At 46.6% G+C, this 17799-nt stretch overlaps 1 protein-coding gene across 5 annotated transcripts in view; it reads left to right on the forward strand.

Moving 5' to 3' along the window:
- The window catches only part of gstcd (glutathione S-transferase, C-terminal domain containing), a 42177-nt gene extending 25040 nt beyond the window's left edge, over window positions 1-17137 (forward strand). The window contains exons 5-11 of one of the 5 annotated variants that reach the window (XM_027031744.3): window positions 1798-1913; window positions 3066-3110; window positions 3334-3462; window positions 11134-11267; window positions 12521-12551; window positions 14633-14702; window positions 15733-17137. In XM_027031744.3, coding sequence (XP_026887545.3) covers window positions 1798-1913; window positions 3066-3110; window positions 3334-3462; window positions 11134-11267; window positions 12521-12551; window positions 14633-14702; window positions 15733-15890 — 683 coding nt within the window. In that variant the 3' untranslated portion in view covers window positions 15891-17137. The other 4 variants (XR_014126325.1, XM_081724217.1, XM_081724218.1 and 1 more) reach the window with 4 other exon arrangements.
- Window positions 17138-17799: the final 662 nt, after the last annotated feature.

Here is a 17799-nt window from a genome sequence, read left to right on the forward strand (position 1 = left end):
GATAAAACCACGTTCCTGCATGTTCTTGGAAGGAGTAGCTGCTGTCTGTGGTGAATAGCTCATGGTTTTGTTTAGTTTTTTGACAAGGAGAATATTCCGAAAGTAAACGGTTGGAGGTCCACCCCCCACCCCCCCCAAAATAGAGTTTTATCCCTGAGGCAGTTGGAAATGTGGCCGATTTCAAGCTAATTATCCTTGTTCTGTACTGTTCTGTGGCATTACGTGAGAGCAACACCCTCTCTGACTCGCCAAATGGATCAGGCAGAGCAATTTGTTATGTTTTTGTCATTCCTGTGATAGAATTTTATTCACATTCTATCTGCCTGTCTCTCTCTCTGTCTCTATCCCTCCCTCTCTTTCTCTCCTCTCTGTCTCACCTTGCTCCAGCCTCCCTCTCTCTCTCCCTCACACTTAGTCACAACCCTTTCCGGAGTATCTGAGTCACTGGAAGTGGAGGCCTGGTTTACTGGAAGTGTTTGTGAGTGTTCTTTGATGGGATGTAGTCCCCCCCCAAACGCCACGCGTCCAGTGCCAGCAGTTTGCTTTCTATAGTTGCTGAATTGTTGGGCATTGGGAATTGTCTCCTTTCAATTTTCTCACTCCAGCTTTGTCAAATGACCCTTTCACATACACACACACACACACACACACACACACACACACACACATTTATTACTCGTTGAATGTAGACACGTCCGTCTCCCTGTTGTGGCCCCAGGGTGTCCAGCTGTCTATGAGAGCTCAGGACCCATTTGGATGGTTTGAAGACTCCAAGGTAATTTGTGGAGTTTTAGTGCAGCCTGCCATGGTGCGATGAACCGTGGACAGGAATGTCTCCAACCAATCACAGGGCCGGTCACATCTGTAGGCCTCATAGCTCTTTCCCTCTCTGCCACTTTCTCTCCCTCTTTCGTAGTGTTGTATTTAGGTTTTTTGGTTTTTTTTACAGCATGCATACAGAGTTACTAATCACCATTGAGAGACACTTGAGCTGGATTGCTGGAATATTCCGCTGTGCCTACATGGAGCCACGCCCTCACCAAGACCTCCAGCCCTCAGTAGCGGCCATGCATTTGCCCGTGTGGGCACGGTGTGTTTCAGGTGTGTGTTCAGGTGTGTGTTCAGGTGTGGCGATGACGACGGTTCATGGTGCCTGACTACAGGATTTCAGGTAGCCACGGTATCGGAAGCGAGGTCTAGTACCTTTTGGAATGAGTGCCAGGAGACCGTGTGAGTTTGATGCTCGTTGCTTAGCTGCACAGAATCTTCCCTCCGGGCCACTCTCTCCTCTGCACTCGGCCCTGCCTCCTTGGGATCACTCTGTGCTCGGTTGGTGTGGCTATGGCGCCACGGGGTTACAACCCCATACCTGTAGCACGAAGGATTGTCCCAAGCTCTCTCTGTGCCACAGGCCGTCTAAAACTCTGACTTCCTTAAAGAAAAGGGTCCTTTTAACCTGTGTCTCGGGTCTGTTTGTCTTCAGCTGATGTTTTCAGCAGTTTCCTCCGGGGATGTATCTGTGTGTGTATATAGAGATGGATCAAAGTTCATAATATGCAGTCAGGGTAATGGCAGACAGGTAGTGTGTTGTGATCCCTGGCACTCAGAGGCACAGTGTGCTAGGCTGTCAGCCAGGGCTGCACCTTTAGAAATTCACATGTAAAATCAAGTATTCATCAAGTAGTCTTGTACACGCTGGCATGCAGTGGGCTGGGAATTGTGTTCAGGTATCTGCCCTGCTCCGCCCCCCACCACACCAGTGATGTCTTCATCCTCTGCACCTCTTCCTCTCCCCAGGCAAGATGTCTGCCTCTCGTGCTGTCCGCAAGCAGCAGCAGCTAAACAACCTGGTTGCCATGGTGATGGAGCTGGCCCGTCCAGGTCACACTATTGTGGACTTCTGTAGTGGCGGAGTAAGTGTTTGTGTGTGTGTGTATACTCCCACAGTTCCTGAACACAGCGTGTGGTAGAGGTTGACGTACCAGAGTAGACACAGTACAAAACTAGAATTCCTTACAGGCTTGTGTAAATGTGTCTGTGGCTCTAGAAGATGAATAAATTGTGCTGTTACACGTTTTTAACAAAAGTAACCAATAAACAGTCTGTAATTTGAACAGTTGATACCTGATCCCATTCACAGATCAATGTTCAGCCCTCTCTGGGGAAAACGCCTGAAAGAGCAGGCATCTTCCGCTAGAGATGGGGTTAGTGAGCCTAGTGTCCGTTATCTGTGGGATAGGGCTAAGGCTTAAGGTTAGGTAAGTGGTAGCTCAGTGGTTAAGGTACTTGACTCATAATCAGAAGGTTGCTGGTTCAAGTCCTGCCACTGTTGGGCCCCTGAACAAGACCAATTACTGAAGTTGTGTTCAGTCCTGACTGTAAGTCCCTTTGGATAAAACTAAACTAAATGGTTAGGGTTGAGTTTAGTGTCAGTAATCTGTGGGTTAGGGTTACTGATCACTGATACTGTACATGTGTATTCAGGTCATATCTCACCACACAGTGTCTCAATCACCCATTGGGTTCGGTCTGAAGCTTTTTAATCATTTACATGCTACACTGCCGCACACACGCACGCACGCACACGCACGCACGCACGCACACACACACACACGCACCTCTTTGTGTTGTAATTACTGCAGTTTTGTGGGTCCATATTTTGTATTCATATTTATTTATTCATTAGTTTCTTTTCTGTGCTTTGTGTTTTGTTATTCTTTTCTTTGTTGTTTTTACTTCTGTTCCGTATTGTTAGACCTTAATTCGCTTTTCCCCTTTCAGCCTTTTTGTACAACACTCTTGTGTATCTTGAAAGGCACTTATAAATGAATGTATTATTATTGTTATTATTATTGGTTAATCTTAATATTGTTTGATGTGCAGCGTTTAAAATGGGTCTGTTTATTTCCTCTGTATTTCACGTCATTATGCTGCACCCAGACAAGTGTTCACGTCTCAGGTTCACAGGTGTGCTGGTGCTTGCCCTTTGACCTCTGAGCGTGGCGTCTCTTGACACCTCCTCCTCCTCTGTGTGTGTGTGTGTGTGTGTGTGTGTGTGTCTTCAGGGTCACCTTGGGATTGTGCTGGCGCACACACTTCCCAAGTGCCAGGTGAGTTCGGAAGCCCCTCTGCCCTCGTCCAGCTAAAGGGGGAGGAACTCTAGCTGTGCTGATGGAGTTACTATCAGAATTTGGAGAAATGTATTATTAATTTTAAATGGAATACTGTAGAGTAGAAGGTCCAGTTGATTATTCGAGAATTACCCTCTTGAACTGAGAGCCATTGAGTGTAAATGAGCACGGTGTGCTGACGTGGCTGTTTTGAGCCCCCTAGGTCATTCTCGTGGAAAACAAGGAAGAGTCTCTGGCGAGGGCGAGAGAGAGGAGTTCCCAGCTCGGCCTTCCGAACGTGTCCTTCATCCAGGCCAACCTCGACTACTTCACCGGACCTTTCCACGTAGGGGTGGGTGCCGTCTGATACGCTGCCAAACAAACCGAATGGCTTGTGAATGTGTCATAACATGCATATAGAGCTCCATTACTGATGCTAAGTTCTTCACGTTTAAATATATCTATCATATCTATTAATTTTTTAAATATCACATATGAAAATATTAAATATGCAGATTCTAGAGAATTATGACTGTTGTTTCAAAGTTGAATCAATAAATGACAAGTGTCTGATTCACAGGTAAGATGAGCTTGTGTGTGCTAGGCCTCCGCACAGGACTCGCTCATGACATCCTAGATGCACAGTTTCGCAAAACTCTTCTGTTTGTGTTATCTGAAATGGCCGGGTCACAGTGCGCTTGGCGCGCCTGTGACTGCCGCTTCCAGACGGATTATGTTTTGGATTCTATTTTCGTGTGGTTTTGTTTCGCTTCTCACTGAACTGTTCTGCGAGGTTTAACTCTGATATTTTAACTTCCAGTCCTCTGGGGGAAGCTACACTTCTAAACGTAATGTTGCATTACTCACCTTTTGATCCCTTACAGATAAAGATCGTCTACACGCAGCAATCTCTATGTTCAGAACAAATTTAAAATGTTTTTTTCTTATGGAGATTTGGCAGCAACCTGGGGATTACCTCCATCTTAATCTAATGACAACCTGGAGATGACCTCCATCTTAATCTAATGACAACCTGGAGATGACCTCCATCTTAATCTAATGACAACCTGGAGATGACCTCCATCTTAATCTAATGACAACCTGGAGATGACCTCCATCTTAATCTAATGACAACCTGGAGATGACCTCCATCTTAATCTAATGATGTGTATTCAATCTGTCGTTTGTTTTTGTAATATCCAAGCCATTCACCTTCTCTGTGCATCTCCAATGTTCGCTCTTCTGTTCCTAAACATTCTTGTCATGACGACGTTCTGTCTCTCTAGAAGAGCTCCATCTCTGATATACTCAAGGAGCACCCTGAAGACTAGACGTGGTTCCCTCGAGCCGTTCCTTCCTGTGGTTCACCCCTGAGCTGTGTGCTTTGAAAACTACCCGTCGAAAACTAAAACTGGCTTTATGGTGCATGATGTATTGCACTCAGACTGCATGCTTAGTTATAGCACATCCCTAAACGATGCCCATTCATGTTTCATTTGTCCGTAGTTCCACATATAAGCCCAAAATATTTTTTCCCACTGTGAATAAACTTCTGCAGCCGCTTCCAGTACGGTTGAACAGTGTGACATTTTTCTTATATTCTTTAAAAGAAGAAAAAAAGCAAAATACCTCCCAGTTTTCCTTCTGCTCTGACAGCAGCGGATGACGGGGACTCCTGTCTCAGTCCAGTCTCCCGCCTCTAAAGCCGGCTCCTCTGCCTGGCCCTGCCTCCACGCTTCTCCCATGGACGGTTCTCCAGCTATTTCTAGTCCTGTTTACACTTCGCTTCAGGATTTGTTCCTATGGCCCTAAAAACCTCAGCTGTAACTGCCATTCTTAAAAAACTTGCAGTGGTCCTTCATAATTAACGGTCTATTTCTAATCTCCCCTTTCTAGCCAAGTTTTTAGAAAAGGTCTTTTTAAAATGCTCATGACCTGTCTGACCTTCACTTAGACGGCTCTGTTATGTCTCACCAACCATCTCCTCCTCTCCACTCATTCAGATGTCCTCAGTATTCTTCTTCTTCTAGACTTAAGTGCTGCACTGATACAGTTAATCATGACACCTTTATGGCCGTCTCTCTGCTATTTGAATTGCCAAAACTGTACTTGCATTGTTCACTTCTTATATTTCTCATAGATCTCATTTTGTACCCCTTGGTTAACACGAAACACTGACGATGTTACTCGGGGCGCTGTCCTCGGCCCTTTTCACTGTCTATATTCTACCCCTCAGTCAGATCCTTTGCAACTGTGGTCTTCCACTCTTATGCTAATGACATAGATGTATATTAGCACCTAACACTGTACTACATCATTCCTAAATCTCCAATCAGTTAGTCTTCAAGTTAAACATTCAAATCTAAAATAAAGATGGAGACTTCAGAATTAGTTAAAGAGAATAGCTGGTCCGGTCCTTTGTTGCAACTTAACGTTAACAAGCATTATTGAGGCACCTCTGGAGAATGTCTAACAGTCACAGAAAAAGGCTGCATTTTTTATACATTTGTCAGAAGTGATTATGTATTCACCCCACATTCTTTTACATACTAGTGTTTGCATTCACCACTATTACATCCAAACCATGCATTAGAAAACATATGCAAACTGATACTCAACACCTGCACCGGTTGGAACCCGTTACCACCACATTCCAAGACTTCTCTTAACCTTGTCCTAAAGAAGATTGTTTTTCTATACAGTCCTGAGCCTGGTGGATAGGTCATATATCTTACCCTGAAGTATGCTGAAGCCTACCCAGGATCCTTTGCAGAAGCCTGTACACAAATCATTCTGAAAGGACAGAATCTCTGTATATGTCTAATATTCAGTGTTCACCCTCTGTTCCCTGGAAACACGCTTTTACTACCTCACCTACCTGCTCCACTGTCTCATACTCAAGATCTTAAACAATGGATGAACATGAACGCCAAACGTTTTACTCACTGCTCCTAAATCCATCATTTCTGAACGTCCTGCTCGTACTCTCACCCTAGACGGTGCCATTGCCAAACTCCCACCCCAATTTTGGCAAACTTTTTGACTCCTCACTCACCTTTGAACCCCACATCAGATCCCAGGTTAAAAGTGCCTTTTTCGACATCCGTGACATGGTCTTCGGCCTGAGCTTCACGCCTTCATCTCACCTTGTCTTAATTATTGCTGCTCTCTCATCAGCGGTATTCCAAACAAAACTGTCTACACTGCTGACCTGTCCCACTGCGCGTTTGGGTTCATCTCCTCCGGCACCTGTAGAGATTTCTGCACGGACTTGCTCCTCCTTAGTGAGCTGAACTTCTCCACCCTGCTGCCCTGCCCGCACACTTGGGTCATGCTGGGCGTTCCTATACGCAGGCTTGTCTCTGCTGGGGCAGGTCTCCCTGTACCATGGCTCCAGAACTATGGACTGCATCACCACAATCTCTTTCTCTGCGCTTACATCCTTTAACTCTGAGCTAAAAACGCTCACCTTCCTCATGTGAACTGCTGCTAAAAGTTTTTCCCCTCACCCTCAATTTCTGAATAGGTTTCTGTTTGGTCTTATACGGTTTTTGATTGGTTGACTGTCCTTTGTTGTATGTTTCATATATGGATCGTATAAAGCAACCTTGAGTATGAGAAATGCAATAAGTTGTTGTTATTATTATTATTATTATTATTTTTTTTTTTTTTTTATTATTATAAACTGCCAAAGCAGTGTGAACTGACTGCTTCTGTCCAGAGTCCCTCAGAGTGCCAACTCACAGCTCTGCTTGTACTCCCACAATCTCACTACACACAAGCATAATTATGCCCTAATTAAGAAGTATCCTTGGCAATTACTGTTTTTCACACACCACGTACCTACTTCAGAGTTCTCTCAAACTCACTAACAGTCATGAAGGAGTTAATGGTGTCTGTTTCCATAAACAAGTGTCACAGTACATTGTAGAGGCACAGGGAGATGATGATGGTGAAGATGAAGATATGTTTAAGGCGTGCTTCCACTTTGTTCACGTGTGCTCTGAGAAGTGCAGTCTCTCCCTGTGTGTCCTGCATGCATGTCCTGTAATAGTGAGCGTTCCTGTGCAGCCTGTAGTCATTTTCCATGAACGCTGCAGTTTTCTTCACTTCTGTTCCCCGATTTTTGCACCTTGATGAGTGATGGCAGACGCCACTTAAAAACAAGCACCTGTGTTTCCGTGCGCTGTGCCGAGATGAAGCTTTGTCCTTCTGTCGAGGTGGAATCTCAGGATTATTTAGATGGCACGTATGGAAAAGGGCAAATGACTTTGTTTGTTTGCGCAGGCACTTGTGCATTAGAGCTGAAAGCGAGTTAGGGAATGATTGCTTAATAGGGGAGTGTTTACTCTCATTATACTGGACCTGAGTTTTTTTGTCTATTCTGCAGGAAAAGGAATCTTGAAAAGCCATGATGATGTCTGTATGCGTGTGTGTGTGTGTGTGGGGGGGGTATTATTAAAATTCATTTTTGTCAGGCTTTTATTATGTCGGCTGTTGCTGACATTCCTGCGCAGCCAAGACTTTATTCAGTGGAGGGCATCGTGTGTGTGTGTGTCTGTGTCTGTGAGTTGCAGTTAATTAAGTCGGAGAACTGCATCATTTTTGCTGCAATATTTATACTGATCTCAAATTTCATTTTCACTTGCTTTGGATTTATTGAAATAGGCCTAATTGTTACAGTCTTTTGGAGTTTTCTTTTGGAGTTTTATTTTAATGCACTTTGGGAAAATGACCCAATCTCCAAACCCCAGTGCAGATGTCTAGGTGAGCCCCTCTCTGGGTGGAGCGGGTGTTGTGTGCGGGTGTTGTGTGCGGGCGTCGTGTGTGTGTGTGTGTGTGTGTGTGTGTGTGTGTGCGTGCGTATAGAGGTTTGTGCTGAAAGGCTCCTGACTGGCTTTTGTCTGCTCATCGCCACAATGAGTGACTGTAGCTGGCGCACCATGGAGAGAGACACTTGGCATTCATTCTGAGCAGCAAGCACCTCTCTGTGGGCACCTCTGTGCAGAGCGGGCACCTCTCATCGGAGACAGTGTGGTGATGTGCGTGCTGGCCTTTAGCCCGGCACAACGTGGGCGCCCCGTTGCGCTGACGTGTGCTCCTGTATGAATGCTGCTTCAGTCCCCTGTGCTCTGGTTGTGGTTTAGCCTCCGCTACATGTCAGACCCTCTGGGTTTTCTGTGCGTGTTATTTGTTTGTTCTTATTGGTTGTTTGATCTTTTTGCTCTCTAGCCAACCTGCCTCCAGCACGCTTTGCTAACCAGCGCTAATTTATTTTTCTAGATTTAGCCAGAAACACAAGCGCCGGTTGAGCGGAAGTCTGCTTCAGGTGTGTGAGAGGGCACGGCTGTCCTGCTATCTGGCACACAGCTCATGGGACAAAGTGCTGAGGAACACTGCCAAACGAAGCCCATTATGCCAAACGATGCCCGTTATGCTGCACAAGTGCTGCTTCGCTCTGCACACTTGTGCATGCCGAGTTAAAGCGATCTGGAGTCTGTCTGCTTCTGCAGCCCAGTTGGAGACACAAACACACACACACCAACACGGTCTGTGACGACCGTTACCCACAAATATTTTCCATTGGGCCCAAGTGCTACTTTTAGCTGCGGCCGTGTGGAAAGACAAAAGTCAAAAGGGCAAACGTGTTGTGGGCAGCGTGCTTGGCTAGGGGATGCCAGGGCAGCTGCTGTGGGTCTGTCTCGCACACCAGCATGGACACTGTCCGCATCACTGTAACCACAGAGGGCTTTTTCACGCAGGAATCTTCTTCTGTTTAAAACAGCAGCTGTGTCACACATTAAAAACGAAAGCTCTAACCAGGAGAGCGCTGAAATTAATGGAGAAGTCCTGCACGATTCTGCCTTGTGTTTCTCCAGTGAGGAACCGATGGTTTAAACCAGTCCAGGGCACGCCCTCGGTGGAGAACGTTCTCTTGTGTCCAGTAGTGCACCGAGCTCCGGACCATGTGTGTTACACTGATCTTGCACGTCTATGGCAAAAGAGACCAAAGCAAACGTCCTGTAGCAGATTGAAGTTTGGTTGAGATGCTTTGCTTTGGGAGAGGAGACGCACGTCTTTTCCCGTGCCAAATGACATTCCTCTGGGCCTTCAGCGAGACGGATCACATCCTGACTTCATTACTTTAGTAAGAGCCTTCCAGAGATGGATCCCAGCGCTTGAAATGTGGACACGAGACGTGGGAATGTCTGCAGTGCGCCGGTGCTGTACTGAACTCCTGGGCAGAACGTCGGTGGACTTTCTGTTCCTGAATATTAGCCTTTTCTTGTTGATCAACTTTGTGAATGTCACACTGCAGATGTGAGAAGGTTCGGTTTCGCAGGTGTTAAGGCTTTACTCTCCCCTTGCGTGCGTCACGGTTTTTGGGACATTTGACAAAGCGGCTCTGTCTCTTTGGCTGCCCACGTCACGTGTCGTGTCTTTCATGCTCTCTGACGTTCTCCGGAATAATTGACTGATTTTTTTTTCTTTTTTCCACGTGATGGACGTGCGATTTTGCCAGCGTGCAGCGATTCAGGACCACACTGTCAGAGCTGAAACCCATGTATTAATGGAGCTCTCTCATCCTAGCTGTTACCTGAATAACGTTCTGGTCGTTTTTATCAAGATGTTCCAAGATAAGAGCTTTTCACTGTGAGTGTGTGTGTCTGTGTGTGTCTGTGTGTGTCTGTGTGTGTGTGTGTGTCTGTGTGTCTGTGTGTCTGTGTGTGTGTGTGTGTGTGTGTGTGTGTGTGTGTGTGTGTGTGTGTGTGTGTCTGTGTGTGTCTGTGTGTGTCTGTGTGTGTGTGTGTGTGTGTGTGTGTGTGTGTGTGCCCAGAGAAGTGTCTTGTGAAGCTTCAGTTGCATTAACAGTGCCTTATATAACGGCTAGCTAAAAAGGCTTTGAGATGTTAACCCCATTGTGTCCTTTTCTCTCTGAAAGGCCCAGAGCATCAGCTGAGGTGCGGGTCTTTGTTGTCGTGCCAAAGTCCTCCGCTGATGCGTCTGCCGAGTAGCTTTCCATATGACCACGTGTGAACAGGAGAGGTGACCTTCAGCAGTCGGGGAGATTTTCCATCTGAAAGCGGAAAAACCCAGCGCAGACTCCAACTGCCACGAGCGTCCTAATATGAGGCCGTTAGCCGCCATCGATTGGCTGGCAGTTTAAACACATAGCTGTTTTCATCAGATTCAGATGTCAGATGCCGTATCCAGCATCCAGTGCTGTGCGGACAGGTCTGGTGCTTTCCGTTTGGGTTCCGGCGCTCGTGGCCGCAGTGCTCCTGATCGTGGCACAAGGATGCGAGAACTCTACCATGGCAACCATGAGCAACAAGTCCAGTGAGTGACTGGCACAGAATTGGACACATTCCTAAGGTGTTTTCTTGTGAGGATTTGTGCGGTGCCAATGTATAGCTTTGACAGGAAGCACTGCAGAGAGACACGCAAAACAGCCCCCTCCCGACACACACACACACACACACACCCCTTTGTACCTCATTTCCCTGAGCACAGCTGAGTTGTCTCGTAGCTACCAAAGCTGAGGTGCAGGTTAAGTTAAACGCCTGACCTGGTCGCCCTGCAGGGACGCTGGAGTTGGGTTGTTTTCTGTGCCTGCCATCCTTTAAACACTTTTAACCGTTTTGCAGCTAATATGTAGAGAAGAGACTGGCGTCATGCGCTGTTGGACAGCTCTTCAGAGGACGGCTCTTTCCGTGCTCAAACTGCTAACAGACCAATGAGCTCTCGGTTCTACTCTGTGAGAGAAGCTCTCCAGTGTTGGGAATTATGCTTTGAATGAATCTGCCAGCAGGATATAGGTTGTGTGTGTGTGTGTATGTGTGTGTGTGTGTGTGTGTGTGTGTGTGTGTGAGTGTGAGTGATTGTCCATGAAGCATAGCTATAGCTGTGTACTCTCACTCACAGACAAAACCAGACAGTCACACACACATCTCATAGTTTAAGTGAATCTGTGTGTGTGTGTCTGTGGTGTATGTGTGTGTGTGTGTGCTCTCTCCTGCAGGTAGCTCTCCATGCATGCGGCGTAGCTACAGACATGGTGGTGGATCGCTGTGTGCAGGCGAGAGCAGGGTTTGTGGTCAGTCCGTGCTGTTATGGCTTTATCCAGAACACACTCAAGTTCAATTTCCCCAGGAGGTCAGTCTCTCTCTCTCTCTCTCTCTCTCTCTCTCTCTCTTTTTCTTTCTTTCTCTCTGTGTGTCAGGTGGGGGGGGGCGTGTTGGTGAGAGTATGTCTCCTCCTCCCCTTCTCTCTCTCTCTCTCTCTCTCTCTCTCTGTTTCTCTGTGTGGGGCATGCTGGTGAGGGTGCGTGTCTCTTCTTTCATCCGCACTCATATGTAAGTGTCTGTCTGTCTGTGTGCTTGCATGTTATTAAGTTTTATTAGATGAAGTCCCCTCTCTGTCTGCGTGCTGTCAGTCAGCACTATGGCAGCTCTCCCGCACTGACAGTAGCACCAACGGGGTGCCCTTGTCTACAACCAGAGCCAACTTCACGTCAAAGAAAGAAAGAAAAAGAAACCCAGTAATCAGTCGTTTCCCCTCCATTGAATACTGTCCTCCAAAAATCTCTGAGGGTCGTTGGCACGTAAGCCATGTAAGCCTGTAATTCGATCTCATGAGAGAATGTAGCCAGGGACCAGGCGGGCGAAACAAACCGAAGAGACTTGTTTTCCTGTCGTGTGCACGCTGTTGCCGTGACAACGGCCCATCGACGATCTTGTTGGCAGTGGTGTTCATGGGAACGGCTGGCATGACAGCTGATGTGTCTCGCCATGGCGATACGTTACAGTGAGTGTGTTTGGGCTCCCTTTTCCGAGCTACACTGCGGCGCCGTGTTGAGCAATCCTGAACAAGCCACAGGTCTGGGGGCTTTAGCAGTGCTAGTGCTAAGAGAAAGCTAGCAGGAGACAGTGGTGTTGCGTTGTTGGAATTAATTACGCTGTGGGCACCGTCTTGGCCTACATAGCCTAACCTTTGACCTTGTTTTATAACATGTAGGTCTTTATCGTCCATGTTTTTGGGCATAAACACATCGTCCATTTGTCATGCCGTACACCTGGGCCTCGCTGAAATGGCCACGCAGACACAGAGCTCTTGTTCAAATGTTCCTTCCGTTTTCTCACCTGATTTCAGTCATTTATGTGCCTGCATTATAAATTAAACATTCATATTGTTTTGTTCGTACCATATGTTTCAACTCAACATGGGATTCATGTGTTGTTTCATGCCAACTCACTCCCTCTCAATTCTTTTTTTGGATTGTGACACTTTTTTTCTGGCACTCACTAAGTCATTAATTGTCTAGCCCATAATTTTTCTAATTAAATTCACACCTCAGTGTGTTATTAAGTGCTGCTCATATTAATCCTCTTTACTATCACCCTCCACAGCAAGAAATTTGCAGAGACGGTGACATGCAAGGTAAGTGCCACGACTTCTGCTCTTCCTCACACCTTCATCACCACCAGAGCGTGGGACGTCACACATCTGGCCACACGCCACAGGTTGGGGGGTGGGGGGGGGGTTGGTTTTTGTTTTTGTTTATTCCGGAGCACACTGGACAGAGACTGAGTTGAACTGTGTCGAGTGATTATTGTGTGTGCTGGGATTGTAGAGGGCTCCTGCTTTTACAGTCCCAGCTCATTATTAGCCGTACGTCTGCATTTCCTTCCATTCCAAGTAGGCAAACGTGGAGAGAGAAAAAACTCTCGCAAATTGCAGGAAATTGTATGTTTTTCAAGGAAATGTACCCGCCCCACTCATTCTTCCACATGTGCACATCCTGATAAACTCACTGACAATCGGTCTCCCCTGCCCTGAGGGCAGAAACCGCCCTCTTTAGAGCCCGGCCCTTTCGCAAGTTAGACGCAGCCGCCTTAGCTGTGTTAGCCACCTTAGCTGTGTTAGCTGTGTTAGCCGCCTTAGCTGTGTTAGCCGCCTTAGCTGTGTTAGCCACCTTAGCTGTGTTAGCTGTGTTAGCCGCCTTAGCTGTGTTAGCTGTGTTAGCCGCCTTAGCTGTGTTAGGCGCGTTAGTTGTGTTAGCCGCCTTAGCCGCGTTAGCCGTGCTAGCTGGGCACCTGAGGGTCGACCTTTCTCTGCAGCCCTTCAGGGTTTCTGGTCCCAGCCCTGTTTCTGAACGTCTGGCTACAGATATAAAAAAAAGACAACGTAGAATGTCCAAAATCCCACTGGCGTGACTGTTAAGTATCTCCTTGAAACATGTATGCATCAGTAACGATAATTTAAACATCATCTAAACATCTAAACATCTTGAGGTCCTCTTTTATAGAATTTTTTAAAAATATATATTTATTTATTTCTTTTTTAATCTTACTTGTGTTTCTTTTGGTGCGTAAATAATCTCGTAAACCAATGAAATTAGCGCCATCTCATCACAAGCCCTTTAAAGGTGTGAAATGTTAAGTGTTGACATGCAAATAAACCGGCGTGACTCTTGTTTTGTTTCTCCCGTTTCTCGTTCATTTCTCATTCCTTTCTCATGCTTTATGCTGGGCTCATCGAGTTCAGCATGACTGATGTTTATAATCAGAGAAGTCTTTCTTCAAGAAGATGTTTGTACAATGAAGACTAAATGTTTGTTGGTTACGTCCAAAGTAGCATCTGTAGGAGGATTGAGCTGTGTGCTGTCTCAGAAGACATCAGACCCAGAGATTAAACTCGATAAGAGAAATCTGTTGCCTGGCGGAGTAATTACACTCTTTCCATGACATTCTCATCAGCGCTTATGGACTAAATCAATCCTCCACACACGAGAACTTAAGGCGAATGTTTGTGATGTTTACTGTGACCACTGAACACATTAGTGCGTCATACTAAGTGCTTTTTCATTACGCCTCATCAGAAGCCCTTAGCTGCAGTGACGTGAAATCACAATCGAATTGGCCTGTGGTGCTGTGGTAGCTCATGCAGCATGCCACCTTCAACCATCCCCTCTTATGGCCGCTGACACCGTCGTGACAAATGCCGTATTGGTGTAATAGAAGGCTAATGGTGTGCGGTATTGATATGTGCTGCGAGTCAAACTACCTGGCAGTCCCTCCCGTGTGTTCTCGACCTCGGGGAGCAGAGGACAGGATCGTTTAAGACATTAATTGGGCTTCGATGGTAGACCATCTCATTGGTTTTGACTTTCTTTCTTTTTCTTTCTTTCCATCTCACTCTCTCTCTCTTCCTGTCTTTCTTTCCCTCTCTTTCGCTCTCTCTGTTTCTTGCCAAACTTATTTGACCTTTATTCTAGACAATGTCCTAGTGTGGTGCGTATTTTGAATACAGATTTCAGATATTGACCACTGTGCCTTAGATTAGTGTACTTATTACTGACTTTTCCCTGTAGTAGCACTTGCACGGGAAGAATGTTTGGGCTCCAGTGTGCGAGACTTTTTCACACTTAACTCTTCATTTCATGTTACGCTTATCATCAGGAATTAAAGGGTTAGAATATTAGAGATGAAGGTTGTGTGTGTATGTGTTTGTGTGTTCAGGAGCACATGATCCTCTGTAGGTTTGCTGACCAGACTGCTGTCCAGCTGCCTGCCGAGCGCCGCTCGATTGGTGAGTTTCCTTGTTTCACTGGGGTCAGAGGTCACAGTGATGGCTGATTATAGTCCAGTTGCGGGTGAATCTGCCTGGACCTGTCAAACTGCTGTGATGACATCATCATTTCGTTGCACAGTTCGTTAAGTTAAGGCTCAGCTCCAGCGTAAAAGTTGCAGCTGCTCTTTGGAGATCTGCTTCCGCTGTGAGTTTCATTGCCCATCTGAATCAAACGGAATTCTTTCACCTCTCAAGTTATCAAGCATTCAGAGAATTTTCCTGATCCACGTTTCACGGCGATCTAAATCAAGAGTGTGAAAGTGCCGCTCGCAGCCGGAGACAGAGCAGACCGAAGCAGCTGCTGAAATGTCTCCACCCCCCATCTCCTCTGATCTCCATCCAACTGCAGGCATATAACCCCCCCCCCCCCCCCCCCCCGCCCCAAAGTGTCCCTTCACAGAGGACGTCCCCCTTCGTTTGGGCTCCCTGTCCCTCTTATGTTTGAGGCTGGGAGGTTCCTCTCATCCTGTAAGTTCGTGTTGATGACGTGCATTCACGTCGCCTCTGCTGGTGAATTAGCACAGCTGGGCATTACCGTGCGACTTGCGCGCAGGGCAGTTAGGGTCGCTCGAAAAAGAGATGGAATTCTCCCCTCCTTCCCCTCTTGTATTTGCATAAGCCTTACTGTAGCATCTGTTGGGTTTTCTCAGTAATCCTAATTATCTTAGAACTGACGCCGTGTAAAATGGACTTTTTAGTGAAAGGATTGCCACGTAAACATATAATGCGATTAGAATTGTTCAGATAACTTGAAAGTGCTTGTATTTAGGGAACGGATGAACCTGTCCTAGAAAACAAGCCTCATGTTTCCTCTCAGTGACAGAAGGGTACAGTCAGCAAATGGTGGGAGTGCCCCGAGGTAATCCAATACCCCCTGTCACTGCGCTGGCGGCAGAGCACTAATCTATCAGACGTGGTGGACTGGTCGAGGCTCATGGAAGCCCCGCTTTACAACTCGACTCATGCTCGCCCTTTCCTCCATTGCCAGGGAAACGCTGCATGGGCCTAGTGGACCTGGACCGTGGCTGGGCCGCAGAGGCTCATGGGTACTCGGTGAGGGTGATGACCATGGAACCGGAGAGCTGCTCGCCAAAGAACAACATGTTAGTTGGGATCCTGGCAGAAAAGGACACCGCAGGACATTAACACAGGACGTAGACCGTATCCATCATCAGGAACATCGTCCTGTAAAACTGGACTAGATTCTGTAAGACAGCCGTAGGTGTCAGGATGGAACTGGTTATCGAATGTGACTTTTCACTGAGATGGTGGTGCGATTGTTTTGTTTTTGGTTTTAAATTTGCAAGAACTCTTTTACATTTTAATGTGGACTGACTCTAGACTCTAGCCTCAGTTTCCTCAACGCTACACAGTCCACAGCCACTGCGCTAAATTAAAATGCTGCCTCAGACGTTTTTAAGTAAATGAAGTCTGAATCTGTTATGCATCTGGCATTTCCTCCATCATTATTTCCCATTATTTCCCAAAACAAAGGCGCTCATCTCAGAAGAGGCTGCGTCCTTCCTGTTATTACTGATAGAAAATGATTCATTGTAATCTGTTGCTCTGCCCTTGTGGGAAAGCAGTGTTGCATTTTTAAAATTTCTATCTTCAGAAATATTAGATTAAAATAATTATGAATGACTATCTGGACATGTTGTGCTGTGTTCTCCCCAGCATGGGGGTGGAGGAGGTTTATTTAGGAAGCATCCAGGAGCGTGCGTGTCTAATACCTCCACCGTCATGAATATTTGATGAATGTCTGTATGATGTAAAGGTCACAGCATTCCGCTGGACCACAGCATGCTGTGACCTGGCTCCAGACTGCAAAGCGTTCCTGATATATGGACTCCGATTGTATTCATCCACTTCCGTAGGACTGGACTGTTACTGAAGACACATTCCCGACCCCAACACTAACCCTGTTTTCTCAGCCCATGACAGGCTAGTCCGTCACGCTGAAGACCGAGTGGCTGGCCTGATCCTCTCTCGTGCGCGCGCGCACACACACACACACACACACACACACACACACACACACACACACATACACACACACACACACACACCAGGCTAGCAGACCTCATCTGAATTCTGCTGGTGAAGTCAATCTGCCCAAGACTGAATGGCTGGACACATGGAGGCACCTTCCATCGAGCTGGAATCATTTCAGCTGGAAAACACACATGACAGAAATACAGAATGCAGAGATGGGCCTGCGCACACTGTCCTGAGAGAAGACTTTTACAGTTTGACAAATCGAGCCAGTTAATCAGTCTCTCATTCTTAATATTCAAAATGAGTGTGATTTATGTACACCCCACTGAAGACTCAACTGTCCTTTTTTTCATTTTTAATGTTACGCTCTCAGAATAAAGACTCCGTTTTTTTTATCTCCGTTTTAGCAGTTCTGTGCAGCGTCTCTTGTATTATGAGCAGACGTGTGTTGGGCAGAGAGCATGAGGCTGAAGGATGCACATGGCTTCTCTAGTGCTTCATGCATTTAAATGTTTCTTGTTAGTACTGTTTGGAAGATGTCAGTCACACCTACATCTCTGCTGATGTGACTTCTTTGAGTTGACACTCATGTCATAAAGCTTGTTATTAGCCTTGTGTACATGTTTTTTCAGATGTATATGTTTTAACTTGCGTGTTTAGAGCACTGAATGACCGTCCCGTGTATCAAGAAAAAGATACCAGTTACTCAAGGAATGTTTTGAAGGAATGCCGTCACTGGAAGCTTCTCCCGGCTCAGGATTCCCACATCTCCTTGTGCTTCCCAGGTGGGAAAAGGCACTTTGGTGTGACACATTCGTTTTCCCACTGGCAACGGTCAGAAGAGTGAGCGTTCAACCTCACATGAAGTCCTGTGTGAAGAAAGCTCAGGTAGCCTCACCTGCAGCTGACACTAGCGGAGGACGTACCCTGGAGTTGGCGGGAGTTGCCATGGAAGTGGCGCCTTCCACACAGGCCATGCGCACGCGCGTTATTACCTTCGGCATGGCTGCGTGCGCATGTCTAATGACCCTGGGTTTGATGGCTACACTGACAAGCC

The sequence above is a fragment of the Electrophorus electricus genome, chromosome 12 (assembly GCF_041902795.1).
Source record: "Electrophorus electricus isolate QZ-2024a chromosome 12, ASM4190279v1, whole genome shotgun sequence".
NCBI classification, from domain to species: Eukaryota; Metazoa; Chordata; class Actinopteri; order Gymnotiformes; family Gymnotidae; genus Electrophorus; species Electrophorus electricus.